This window comes from Pseudophryne corroboree, chromosome 3 (genome assembly GCF_028390025.1).
Source record: "Pseudophryne corroboree isolate aPseCor3 chromosome 3, aPseCor3.hap2, whole genome shotgun sequence".
Lineage (NCBI taxonomy): Eukaryota > Metazoa > Chordata > Amphibia > Anura > Myobatrachidae > Pseudophryne > Pseudophryne corroboree.
Window position 1 is genome coordinate 579,880,000 of NC_086446.1, and position 12,559 is coordinate 579,892,558.

General features: G+C 49.1%; 1 protein-coding gene across 3 annotated transcripts in view; it reads left to right on the forward strand.

Annotated features, from left to right (window-relative positions):
- The window catches only part of NFKB2 (nuclear factor kappa B subunit 2), a 165,160-nt gene that overhangs the window by 118,142 nt on the left and 34,459 nt on the right, over positions 1–12,559 (forward strand). For all 3 annotated transcript variants that reach the window (XM_063961398.1, XM_063961397.1, XM_063961399.1), the window contains 2 exons: positions 12,027–12,165; positions 12,288–12,407. In XM_063961398.1, the coding sequence (XP_063817468.1) occupies positions 12,027–12,165; positions 12,288–12,407 (259 nt within the window). The remainder of the gene's footprint in view (positions 1–12,026; positions 12,166–12,287; positions 12,408–12,559) is intronic.

Below are 12,559 nucleotides of genomic sequence, written 5' to 3' on the forward strand. Positions count from 1 at the left end.
ATACCGGCGCCGTAATCCCGACCGCCGGCATACCGACAGCATGGCGAGCGCAAATGAGCCCCTTGCGGGCTCGCTGTGCTCGCCATGCTGCGGGCACGGTGGCTATTTATTCTCCCTCCAGGGAGGTCGTGGACCCCCAAGAGGGAGAAAAAGTGTCGGTATGCCAGCTGTCGGGATTCCGGCGCCGGTATACTGTGCGCCGCGATCCTGACAGCCGGCAAACTGAAGACCACCCTATGAAAGTATCATCAGTGTACTTGTTTGTAATTTTGCAGTAATTTATTGTAATTTATTCTGTACATGTATCAGACTAAAGTGGAGATGTATCAAACCCGAGAGAGAGATTGGAGAAGTTGCCCAAAGCAATCAATCAGTTTACAGCAATCTAGCACAGTATATAAAAATGACAGAAGCTACTGGTTGCCATTGACAAGTGCTCCACTTTATCTCTATCAAAGGTTCGATACATCTCCCCCTAAGCTAGAGCTATCCAGCTAGATCCCAGGAAATATATCTTTCTCATACGTCCTAGAGGATGCTGGGGACGCTTCAAGAACCATGGGGTATAGACGGGATCCGCAGGAGACATGGGCACTTTAAGACTTTGAAAGGGGTGTGAACTGGCTCCTCCCTCTATGCCCCTCCTCCAGACTCCAGTTTAGAATCTGTGCCCAGGCAGACTGGATGCACAACTGAGGAGCTCTACTGAGTTTCTTGGAAAAGACTTTATGTTAGGTTTTTTATGTTCAGGGAGCACTGCTGGCAACAGTCTCCCTGCATCGTGGGACTTAGGGGAGAGAAGTCAGACCTACTTCTAGGGAGTTTAAAGGCTCTGCTTCTTGGCTACAGGACACCATTAGCTCCTGAGGGTTTGGAACACTAGGTACGTCTAGGGGTTCACTCCCAGAGCCCGCTGTCACCCCCCTTGCAGAGCCAGAAGTCAGAAGACAGGTGAGTAGAAGAAGATAGAAGACTTCAGTGACGGCTTCTGAGGTACTGCACAACGATCGCGCTGCGCGCCATGCACCCATACACAACGGCACTACAGGGTGCAGGGAGGGGGGCCCTGGGCAGCATTAAAAACCTCTTTTAAGGCTGGCAGAGTGAAATTGAAGTGCCTTGGCACTAAATTCTTACCCCGCCAGCATGATTGGTTTTAAAAAAGCCCTCACAGCTCTCATCAGCGCCATTTTCTGTACAGAGCTGCAGAGACGCTGGTCCTTCCTCACCACTGCTGTATACAAGTAACAAGGTGCAAAACAGGGGGGGCAGGGGCACAGCAAATTTGGTGCTAAATTAAGTGATTATAAAGCGCTGCAGGGTCTGAGGCATTATATATTAAGGTTTCAGAACCGGGACAGGCGCTGGGTTGTGAGCTGGCAAACTCCCTCTGTGTTACTCTGACAGGCTTTACTGTGGGTCTGTCCCCCTTTTGGCCCTGTGTGTCTGTGGGTGTCGGTACAGGTGTGTCGGCATGCCTGAGGCGGAGTGCTTTTCCCAGGAGGAGACTGTGTTGGGGGCAGAAACGGCTCTGGGAGTGACCCTGTCGGCACCGCCAACTCCTGACTGGGTAAATGTGTTGAATGCTTTGAATGCTAATGTGGCTCTTATTAATAAGAGATTAGATAAATCTGAGTCTCAGAACCAGGCATGGAAGAGATCTGTGGGGGATGTGTTATCACAGGTCCAGACCCCCTCGGGGTCACATAAACGTTCGTTGCTCAGTTAGCAGACACAGATACCGACACGGACACTGACTCCAGTGTCAACTATAGTGATACCAGATTAGACCCAAAATTAGCAAAGAGCCACATGATTGTGGCAATAAAAGACGTGTTACATATCTCCGAGGACCCTGCTGTTCCTGAAACTAGGGTCTGTATGTATAAGGAAAAGAAACCTGAGGTAACGTTTACTCCCTCTCATGAACTAAATACCCTTTTTGAAAAAATGTGGGAAAATCCTGACAGAAAGTTTCTGATTCCCAAAAGGATTCAAATGGCGTATCCGTTCCCCTCTGGGGATAGAGAGAAGTGGGAGTCACCTCCCATTGTGGACAAGGCTCTGTCACGGTTGTCTAAAAAGGTGGCTTTACCGTCTCCTGACATGGCAGCCCTTTAGGATCCTGCGGATCGTAGACAGGAAAATACGCTAAATTCCATTTACGTCACCACAGGTACACTGCTCAGACCAGCTATTGCATCTGAGTGGGTGAGTAGTGCTATCGAAAAGTGGGCAGATAACTTGTCATCTGATATAGATACCCTGGATAGGGATACCATCCTTCTAACGCTAGGTTATATCAGGGACGCTGCAGCCTACCTAAAGGAAGCGGTGAGAGATATTGGCCTCTTGGGATCAAGGGCCAATGCCATAGCAGGCTCAGCTAGGAGGGCATTGTGGATTCATCAATGGAATGCTGATGATGACTCTAAGAAAGCTATGGAGTCTCTACCGTATAAAGGTGGTGTGTTGTTTGGTGAAGGTCTCGCTGAGTTGGTATCTACGGCTACCGTGGATAAGTCATCATTTCTCTTACGTCCTAGAGGATGCTGGGGACTCCGTAAGGACCATGGGGTATAGACGGGCTCCGCAGGAGACATGGGCACTATAAAGAACTTTTAGTATGGGTGTGCACTGGCTCCTCCCTCTATGCCCCTCCTCCAGACCTCAGTTAGATTTTGTGCCCAGAGGAGATAGGGTGCATTACAGGGGAGCTCTCCAGAGTTTCTCTGAAAAATCATTTTGTTAGGTTTTTTCTTTTCAGGGAGCACTGCTGGCAACAGGCTCCCTGCATCATGGAACTGAGGAGAGAGAAGCAGACCTACTTAAATGATAATCTCTGCTTCTTAGGCTACTGGACACCATTAGCTCCAGAGGGAGTCGGAACGCAAGGCTCACCCCGCCTTTCGTCCCAGAGCAGCGCCGCCGCCCTCCTCGCAGAGCCGGAAGATAGAAGCCGGGTGAGTATAAGAAGAAAAGAAGACTTCAAGGCGGCAGAAGACTTCAGATCTTCACTGAGGTAAGCCGCTGCGCGCCATTGTTCCCACACGCTACACACACAGAACGGGCACTGATGGGCGCAGGGGGGGGGGGGGCGCGCTGGGCAGCAATAAACCTCTGGTCTGGCATATAAGGGTACATTAGGCTGCGCAGGCAGTAAATGAAGAGATCCCCCGCCATTTTTTGAATATTGATGCGGGACCGAAGCCTGCCGCTAGAGGGGGCGGAGCTTGATCCCTCAGCACTAACAGCGCCATTTTCTCCACAGAACGCTGCAGAGAAGCTGGCTCCCCGGTCTCTCCCCTGCTGAACTCGGTGACAGAGGGCTGAAAAGGGGGGGGGGGGGGGCATGTTTAAGGCGCAGTGAGTGTATAACATTGATTATATATATAAAAAGCGCTATCTGGGTTTTATTCCAGTGTCCGTTTGGCGCTGGGTGTGTGCTGGCATACTCTCTCTATGTCTCCCCAAAGGGCCTTGTTGGGGAATTGTCCCCTTATAGATATATCCCTGTGTGTGTGGGGGTGTCAGTACGTGCGTGTCGGCATGTCTGAAGCGGAAGGCTCGTCCAAGGAGGAGGTGGAGCAGATGTGTGGTGTGTCTCCGTCGGCAACGCCGACTCATGATTGGATGGACATGTGGCATATATGTTAAATGCGAGTGTGGCCTCATTACATAAGAGACTGGACAAAGCAGAGTCCAGGGAGAAAGCAGGGAGTCAGTCCACGGATTGGACTGGGTCACAGGGCCCTTCTGGGTCTCAAAAACGTCCCCTATCCCAAATAGTGGACACTGGTACCGACACGGATTCTGACTCCAGTGTCGACTACGATGATGCAAAATTACACCCAAGGGTGGCAAAGAGTATTCAGTGTATGATTATTGCAATAAAAGATGTTTTGCATATCACTGATGACCCCTCTGTCCCTGATACGAGGGTGCGCATGTATAAGGAAAAGAAACCTGAGGTAACCTTCCCCCATCTCATGAGCTTAACGAGTTTTTTGAAAAAGCTTGGGAAACTCCAGATAAAAAACTGCAGATTCCCAAAAGGGTTCTTATGGCGTATCCTTTCCCTGCACAGGACAGGGTACGTTGGGAATCCTCTCCCATGGTGGACAAGGCTTTAACGCGCCTGTCCAAGAAGGTGGCGCTGCCGTCTCCGGACACGGCAGCCGTCAAGGATCCTGCTGATCGCAGACAGGAGACTACTTTAAAGTCTATTTATGCGCATACGGGTGCTTTGCTCAGACCGGCAATAGCATCGGCATGGGTATGTAGCGTAGTTGCAGCATGGACAGATACCTTGTCAGCTGACCTTGATACCCTAGACAGGGATACCATTTTATTAACCTTAGCCCACATTAAAGACGCAGTCTTATATATGAGGGACGCACAAAGAGACGTTGGGCTGCTGGGTTCCAGAGCCAATGCCATGGCTATTTCTGCGAGACGAGCTCTATGGATCCGCCAATGGACGGGTGATGCAGACTCAAAGAAGCATATGGAGGTTTTACCTTAGAAGGGTGAAGTGTTGTTTGGGGAGGGGCTCGCGGACCTGGTTGTCACAGCTACCGCGGGTAAATCTACCTTTTTACCTTTTGTTCCCCAACAGCAAAAGAAAACTCCACAGTATCAGATGCAGTCCTTTCGGTCGCATAAGTCCAGAAGAGGTCGGGGCTCCTCCTTCCTTGCCAGAGGTAAGGGTAGAGGAAAGAGAACACCTGCTTCGGCTAGTTCCCAGGAGCAGAAGTCCTCCCCGGCTTCTACAAAATCCACCGCATGACGCTGGGGCTCCCCTAAGGGAGTCCGCACCAGTGGAGGCGCGCCTTCGACTTTTCAGCCAGATCTGGATTCTTTCAGACGTGGATCTTTGGGTGATGGAAATTGTTTCCCAAGGCTACAAGCTGGAATTCGAAGAGGTGCCTCCTCGCCGATTTTTCAAGTCGGCCTTGCCAGCTTTACCCCCGGAGAGGGAAGTAGTGTTAGCTGCAATTTAAAAGCTGTGTCAACAGCAAGTGGTGGTCAAGGTTCCCCTGGTCCAACAGGGAAAAGGGTATTATTCAACCATGTTTGTGGTCCCGAAGCCGGATGGTTCGGTCAGACCCATTTTAAATCTAAAATCCCTAAACCTGTACTTGAAAAAGTTCAAATTCAAGATGGAATCGCTCCGAGCTGTAATATCCAGCCTGGAAGGGGGGGGGTTTGATGGTGTCACTGGACATAAAGGATGCATACCTTCATGTCCCCATATACCCCCCTCATCAGGAGTACCTGAGATTCGCTGTACAGGACTGTGATTACCAGCTTCAGACTTTGCCGTTTGGGTTTTCCACGGCCCCGAGGATTTTCACCAAGGTATTGGCGGAGATGATGGTGCTCCTGCGCAGGCAGGGAGTCACAATTATCCCATACTTGGACGATCTCCTGATAAAGGCGAGATCGAGAGACCAATTGCTGAAGAGCGTGTCGCTCTCCCTGAAAGTGCTGCAACAGCACGGTTGGATTCTCAATCTGCCAAAGTCACAATTGGTTCCAACGACTCGGCTATCATTCCTAGGCATGATTCTGGACACGGAACAAAAGAGGGTTTTTCTCCCATTGGAAAAAGTCCAGGATCTTAAGAACATGGTCAGAGACCTGCTAAAACCAAAAAGAGTGTCTGTTCATCAATGCACTCGAGTTCTGGGGAAAATGGCAGCCTACGAGGCCATCCCCTTCGGCAGGTTTCATGCGAGGACTTCTCAGTGGGACCTTCTGGACAAGTGGTCCGGGTCCCATCTACAAATACATCAGATGTCAAATGTCCCCCAGGGCCAGGGTGTCTCTCCTGTGGTGGCTGCATTGTGCTCACCTTCTAGAGGGTCGCAGATTCGGCATTCAAGACTGGGTTCTGGTGACCACGGACGCGAGCCTCCGAGGATGGGGAGCAGTCACACAAGGAAAAAAATTTCAGGGACTATAGTCAAGCCAGGAGGCTTGTGTACACATCAATATACTGGAATTGAGGGCCATATACAACGGCCTACGACTAGCGGAGAATCTTCTTCGCGACCTACCGGTTCTGATTCAATCAGACAACGTCACAGCCGTGGCTCATGTGAACCGCCAAGGTCGGACAAGGAGCAGAGTGGCAATGGCGGAAGCCACCAGGATTCTTTGCTGGGCGGAAAATCACGTAAGCGCTCTGTCAGCGGTCTTCATTCCGGGAGTGGACAACTGGGAAGCAGACTTCCTCAGCAGACACGATCTCCATCCGGGAGAGTGGGGACTTCATCAAGAAGTTTTTGCAGAGATAACAAGTCTTTGGGGAATTCCTCAAATAGACATGATGGCGTCACGCCTAAACAAAAAGCTTCGGAGGTATTGTGCCAGGTCTCGGGACCCTCAGGCAGTAGCAGTAGATGCCCTAGTGACACCATGGGTGTTTCAGTCAGTCTATGTATTTCCTCCTCTTCCTCTCATCTCAAAAATATTGAGAATCATAAGACAAAGAAGAGTGCAGACAATACTCATTGTCCCAGATTGGCCTCGAAGGGCCTGGTACTCAGATCTTCAGGAAATGCTCACAGAAGATCCGTGGCCTCTTCCTCTCAGGGAGGACCTGTTACAGCAGGGGCCATGTGTGTTCCAAGACTTACCGCAGTTACGTTTGACGTCATGGCGGTTGAACACCGAATCCTAGCTGGGAAAGGTATTCCGGAGGAAGTTATCCCTACTCTGATAAAGGCTAGGAAGGAGGTGACGGCAAAGCATTATCACCGTATCTGGAGGAAGTATGTATCTTGGTGTGAAGCCAAGAATGCTCTTACGGAAGATTTCCATCTGGGCCGGTTTCTCCACTTTCTACAGACAGGAGTGGATATGGGCCTGAAGTTAGGCTCCATTAAGGTACAGATTTCGGCCCTATCTATATTCTTTCAGAGGGAATTGGCTTCTCTCCCAGAAGTCCAGACGTTTGTAAAGGGAGTGCTGCACATCCAGCCCCCCTTTGTGCCCCCAGTGGCACCGTGGGACCTTAACGTGGTGTTAAGTTTCCTGAAATCTCACTGGTTTGAACCTCTTCAAACAGTGGAATTAAAATTTCTCACGTGGAAGGTGGTCATGTTATTGGTCTTGGCATCTGCAAGGCGGGTGTCCGAATTGGCAGCCTTGTCCCACAAGAGCCCCTATTTGATTTTCCATGTGGATAGAGCAGAGTTGAGGACTCGTCCTCAATTTTTGCCTAAGGTGGTTTCTTCATTTCATATGAACCAACCTATTGTGGTGCCTGTGGCTACGGGGGACTGGGAGGACTCCAAATCCCTGGATGTAGTCAGGGCCTTAAAGATTTATGTAGCCAGGACGGCTAGGGTTAGGAAAACAGAGGCTCTGTTTGTCCTGTATGCAGCCAACAAGGTTGGCGCTCCTGCTTCTAAGCAGACTATTGCTCACTGGATCTGTAACACGATTCAGCAGGCTCATTCGACGGCTGGATTGCCATTACCAAATTCGGTAAAGGCCCATTCCACTAGGAAGGTGAGCTCTTCTTGGGCGGCTGCCCGAGGCGTCTCTGCATTACAACTTTGCCGAGCAGCTACTTGGTCGGGTTCAAACACTTTTGCAAAATTCTACAAGTTTGATACCCTAGCTGATGAGGACCTTGCGTTTGCTCAGTCGGTGCTGCAGAGTCATCCGCACTCTCCCGCCCGGTTGGGAGCTTTGGTATAAACCCCATGGTCCTTACGGAGTCCCCAGCATCCTCTAGGACGTAAGAGAAAATAAGATTTTAAACCTACCGGTAAATCTTTTTCTCCTAGTCCGTAGAGGATGCTGGGCGCCCGTCCCAGTGCGGACTACATCTGCAAGACTTGTATATAGTTGTTGCTTTCATAAGGGTTATGTTACAGTTGGAATCGGTCTTTGACTGATACTGTTTTCTGTTCATACTGTTAACTGGTTGCGTATATTCCAGGTTATACGGTATGATTGGTGTGGGCTGGTATGAATCTTGCCCTTAGATTAACAAAATCCTTTCCACATATTGTCCATCTCCTCTGGGCACAGTTCTCTAACTGAGGTCTGGAGGAGGGGCATAGAGGGAGGAGCCAGTGCACACCCATACTAAAAGTTCTTTATAGTGCCCATATCTCCTGCGGAGCCAGTCTATACCCCATGGTCCTTACGGAGTCCCCAGCATCCTCTATGGACTAGGAGAAAAAGATTTACCGGTAGGTTTAAAATCTTATTTTTTGCCTTCTGTTCCTCCACAACAAAAGAAAGCTCACCAATTGCAGATGCAGTCCTTTCGGCCAAATAAATACAAAATAGGGCGAGGTTATTCCTTCCTTGCTAATAGAGGAAGATGAAAAGGTAAAAGATCTCCGGCCGTGGCAGGTTCTCAGGAGCAGAAGTCCTCCCCAGCTTCTGCCAAATCCACCGCATGACGCTGGGTCTCCTCTGGGAGTCCGCACCGGTTGGGGCACATCTCAAGCTCTTCAGTCATTTCTGGGCTCATTCGGCCCTAGACCCGTGGATTTTAGAAATAGTGTCCCAGGGGTACAAACTGGAGTTTCAAGACGTACCCCCTCGACGTTTTTTCAAATCGGCCTTACCAGCTTCTCTTTCGAACAGGGAGGTAGTATGCGATGCAATACAAAAGTTGTGTCGGAATCAAGTCATTGTCAGAGTTCCCCCAGCACAACAGGGAGAAGGCTTTTATTCAAGCCTGTTTGTGGTCCCGAAGCCGGACTGCTCGGTCAGACCAATTCTGAACCTAAAATCCCTAAATTTTTACCTAAGAAAATTCAAATTCAAGATGGAATCTCTCCGAGCAGTGATCTCCAGTCTCGAGGAAAGGGATTTCATGGTGTCGGTCGACATAAAGGATGCCTACTTACACATCCCCATATATCCTCCGCATCAGGCTTACCTGCGGTTTGCTACTCAGGATTGTCATTACCAATTTCAGACGCTGCCGTTTGGTCTGTCCACGGCTCCGAGGATTTTCACCAAGGTAATGGCGGAAATTATGGTTCTCCTTCTCAGGTAAGGAGTCACAATTATCCCTTACCTGGACGATCTCCTGATAAAGGCGAGATCCAAAGACAAGCTGGAGCAGGACATTGCGCTCTCCCTGACAGTTCTGCAACATGGTTGGCTCCTAAACCTGCCAAAGTCACAGTTGAATCTGACGAAGCGGCTGTTGTTTTTGGGAATGATTTTGGACACGGAATTACAGAGAGTTTTTCTACCAGAAGAGAAGGCTCTGGAAATTCAGAGTTTGGTCAAACAAATTCTGAAACCAGCGAGAGTATCAATTCATCAATGCACTCGGTTGCTGGGGAAGATGGTGGCGGCCTACGAGGCCCTTTAATTTGGCAGATTCCATGCCAGGGTGTTTCAGTGGGACCTGTTGGACAAGTGGTCCGGATCCCATCTGCACATACACCGGAAAATAATCCTATCCTCCAAGACCAGAATCTCACTCCTGTGGTGGCTGCACAGCTCTCACCTCCTAGAGGGACGCAGGTTCGTGATCCAGGACTGGATCCTAGTAACCACGGATGCGAGTCTCCGAGGCTGGGGAGCAGTCACACAGGAGGAAATCTTCCAGGGAAAATGGTCAAGCCAGGAAGTTTGTTTACACACAAACTTTCTGGAGTTAAGGGCCATTTACAACGGCCTTCTTCAAGCGGAACGTCTTCTTCCATACCGGCCCGTCCTAATACAATCGGACACTATAACAGCAGTAGCGCACATAAACCACCAGGGCGGAACAAAGAGCAGGGCGGCAATGGCAGAGGCCACAAAAGTTCTCCGCTGGGCGGAAAGACATACAAGCGCTCTGTCAGCAATCTTCATTCCAGGAGTGGACAACTGGGAAGCAGACTTCCTCAGCAGACACGATCTCCATCCAGGAGAGTGGGGTCTTCATCAAGAGGTTTTCACAGAAGTGACAAGTCTTTGGGGAATTCCTACAATAGACATGATGGCGTCTCGCCTCAACAAGAAACTTCAGAGATATTGTTCCAGGTCGAGGGACCCTCAAGCAATAGTGGTGGACGCGCTGGTAACACCATGGGTGTTTCAGTCGGTGTATGTGTTTCCTCCGCTGCCACTCATTCCAAAGGTGCTAAAGTTCATAAGAAGAACAAAGGTTCAGGTGATCCTCATTGCTCCGTACTCTCCATGGAGGGCTTGGTATCCAGATATTCGGGAATTACTCATAAGAGATCCCTGGCCTCTTCTTCTACGAGAGGATCTGTTACAGCGGGGGCCGTGCGTGTGCCACGACTTACCGCGGCTACTTTTGACGGCTTGGCGGTTGAATGCCGGATCCTAGCCCGAAAGGGTATTCCCAGTGAAGTTATTCCCACACTTCTTCAGGCTAGAAAAGGAGTAACATCTAAACATTATCACCGTATTTGGAGAAAATATGTGTCTTGGTGTGAATCCAAGAAGGCTCCTACGGAAGAATTTCAGCTAGGGCGTTTTCTCCATTTCCTGCAAGCAGGTGTGGATGCGGGCCTAAAGTTAGGCTCGATTAAAGTACAAATTTCGGCGTTATCGGTTTTCCTTCAGAAACAATTGGCCTCCTTTCCAGAAGTTCAGACTTTCGTGAAAGGAGTCTTGCACATCCAACCTCCATTTGTGCCCCCAGTGGCACCATGGGAACTTAACGTGGTGTTGCATTTTCTTCAGTCACATTGGTTTGAACCTTTACAGAAGGTTGCGTTGAAATTTCTCACTTGGAAAGTGGCCATGCCTTAGCATCCGCAAGGCGGGTGTCTGAGTTAGCGGCTTTGTCTCACAAGAGTCCTTATTTAATCTTCCATGAGGATAGAGCGGAGTTGAGGACTCGTCAACAATTTCTGCCGAAAGTGGTTTCATCGTTCCACATGAACCAGCCTATTGTGGTACCAGTGGCTACTGACGCCTTCGAGGAGTCAAAATCTCTCGATGTTGTCAGGGCCTTGAAGATTTATGTCGCCAGAACGGCTCCACTTAGGAAAACGGAAGCTCTGTTTATCCTGTATGCTGCCAACAAGATTGGAACGCCTGCTTCAAAGCAGACTATTGCGTGCTGGATCTGCAATATGATTCAGCATGCTCATTCTACGGCTAGATTGCCGTTACCGAAATCAGTGAAGGCCCACTCTACCAGGAAAGTGGGCTTATCCTGGGTGGCTGCCCGCGGAGTTTCGGCATTACAACTCTGCCGAGCAGCTACTTGGTCGGATTCAAACACTTTTGCGAAATTTTACAAGTTTGATACCTTGGCTGATGAGGACCTCATGTTTGATCAGTCGGTGCTGCAGAGTCATCCGCACTCTCCCGCCCGTTCTAGAGCTTTGGTATAAACCCCATGGTTCTTGAAGCGTCCCCAGCATCCTCTAGGACGTATGAGAAAATAGGATTTTAATACCTACCGGTAAATCCTTTTCTCTTAGTCCGTAGAGGATGCTGGGCGTGTTGCTGACGTTGTTCATGCCGTTGACTGGAGTTTTTCTGTTAAATGCCATATTGTACGGCGTGTTTGAGGTGTGAGCTGGTATATGTCCCACCTTAGTTAACAATAAATCCTTTTCTCGAAATGTCCGTCTCCCTGGGCACAGTTCCTATAACTGGAGTCTGGAGGAGGGGCATAGAGGGAGGAGCCAGTTCATACCCCTTTCAAAGTCTTAAAGTGCCCATGTATCCTGCAGATCCCGTCTATACCCCATGGTTCTTGAAGTGTCCCCAGCATCCTCTATGGACTAAGAGAAAAGGATTTACCGGTAGGTATTAAAATCCAATTTTTTCTTTTTTCTTTGGTTTGAGGCCCCAGAATCCCTGAAAGTGTAATACACTCTGATGGGTGAACTCATTCTTTCTTCAGCAGTATTCAACATATGAACACTATTATAGTAGACACACTGAAATATAAGTGAACAGCAAAGGATTGGAAGAGTATCTGTGATACTGCCTACTGAGAAAAATGTGAAATGTGTTGTACTATTAGTGTGATGGAGTTAGACTGATCTGTCTCCCCTTTGATTTAGTATGCCATTGTTTTTCGGACCCCTCCATACCACCGTCAGAAAATTGACCGACCAGTCACTGTGTTCTTACAGCTGAAGCGCAAGCGTGGTGGAGACGTCAGCGACTCTAAACAGTTTACCTATTACCCACTGGAACAAGGTAATAAAATATGTTAAGGCTGTCTCATTTCCATGCTCATGGACCCAGCAACAATAATGCAGTCTAGATGTTACTGTTCTTTTGTCTGATAACTTTTTGATAACTTTTTATATGTTCTATAGACAAAGAAGAAGTGGAAAGGAAGAGGAGGAAAGATCTTCCATCATTTAACCATTCCTATGGTGGAGGAGCACCCATGGGGGGTGGTGGCGGAGGATCTGGAGGTTTTGGGCATGGAGGTGGTAAGTTTACTTTGTTCATTTAGTTGCAGTTGGTGACCATATGGCTCTTAGGAGTAGTTCTCTTGTACTTCTCAATGATGATGGCGATGGTAGGAAATCAGTGACTACTGTACATAGTGACCACATTTTAGCATTTTTTTGCCTGCTCTGTT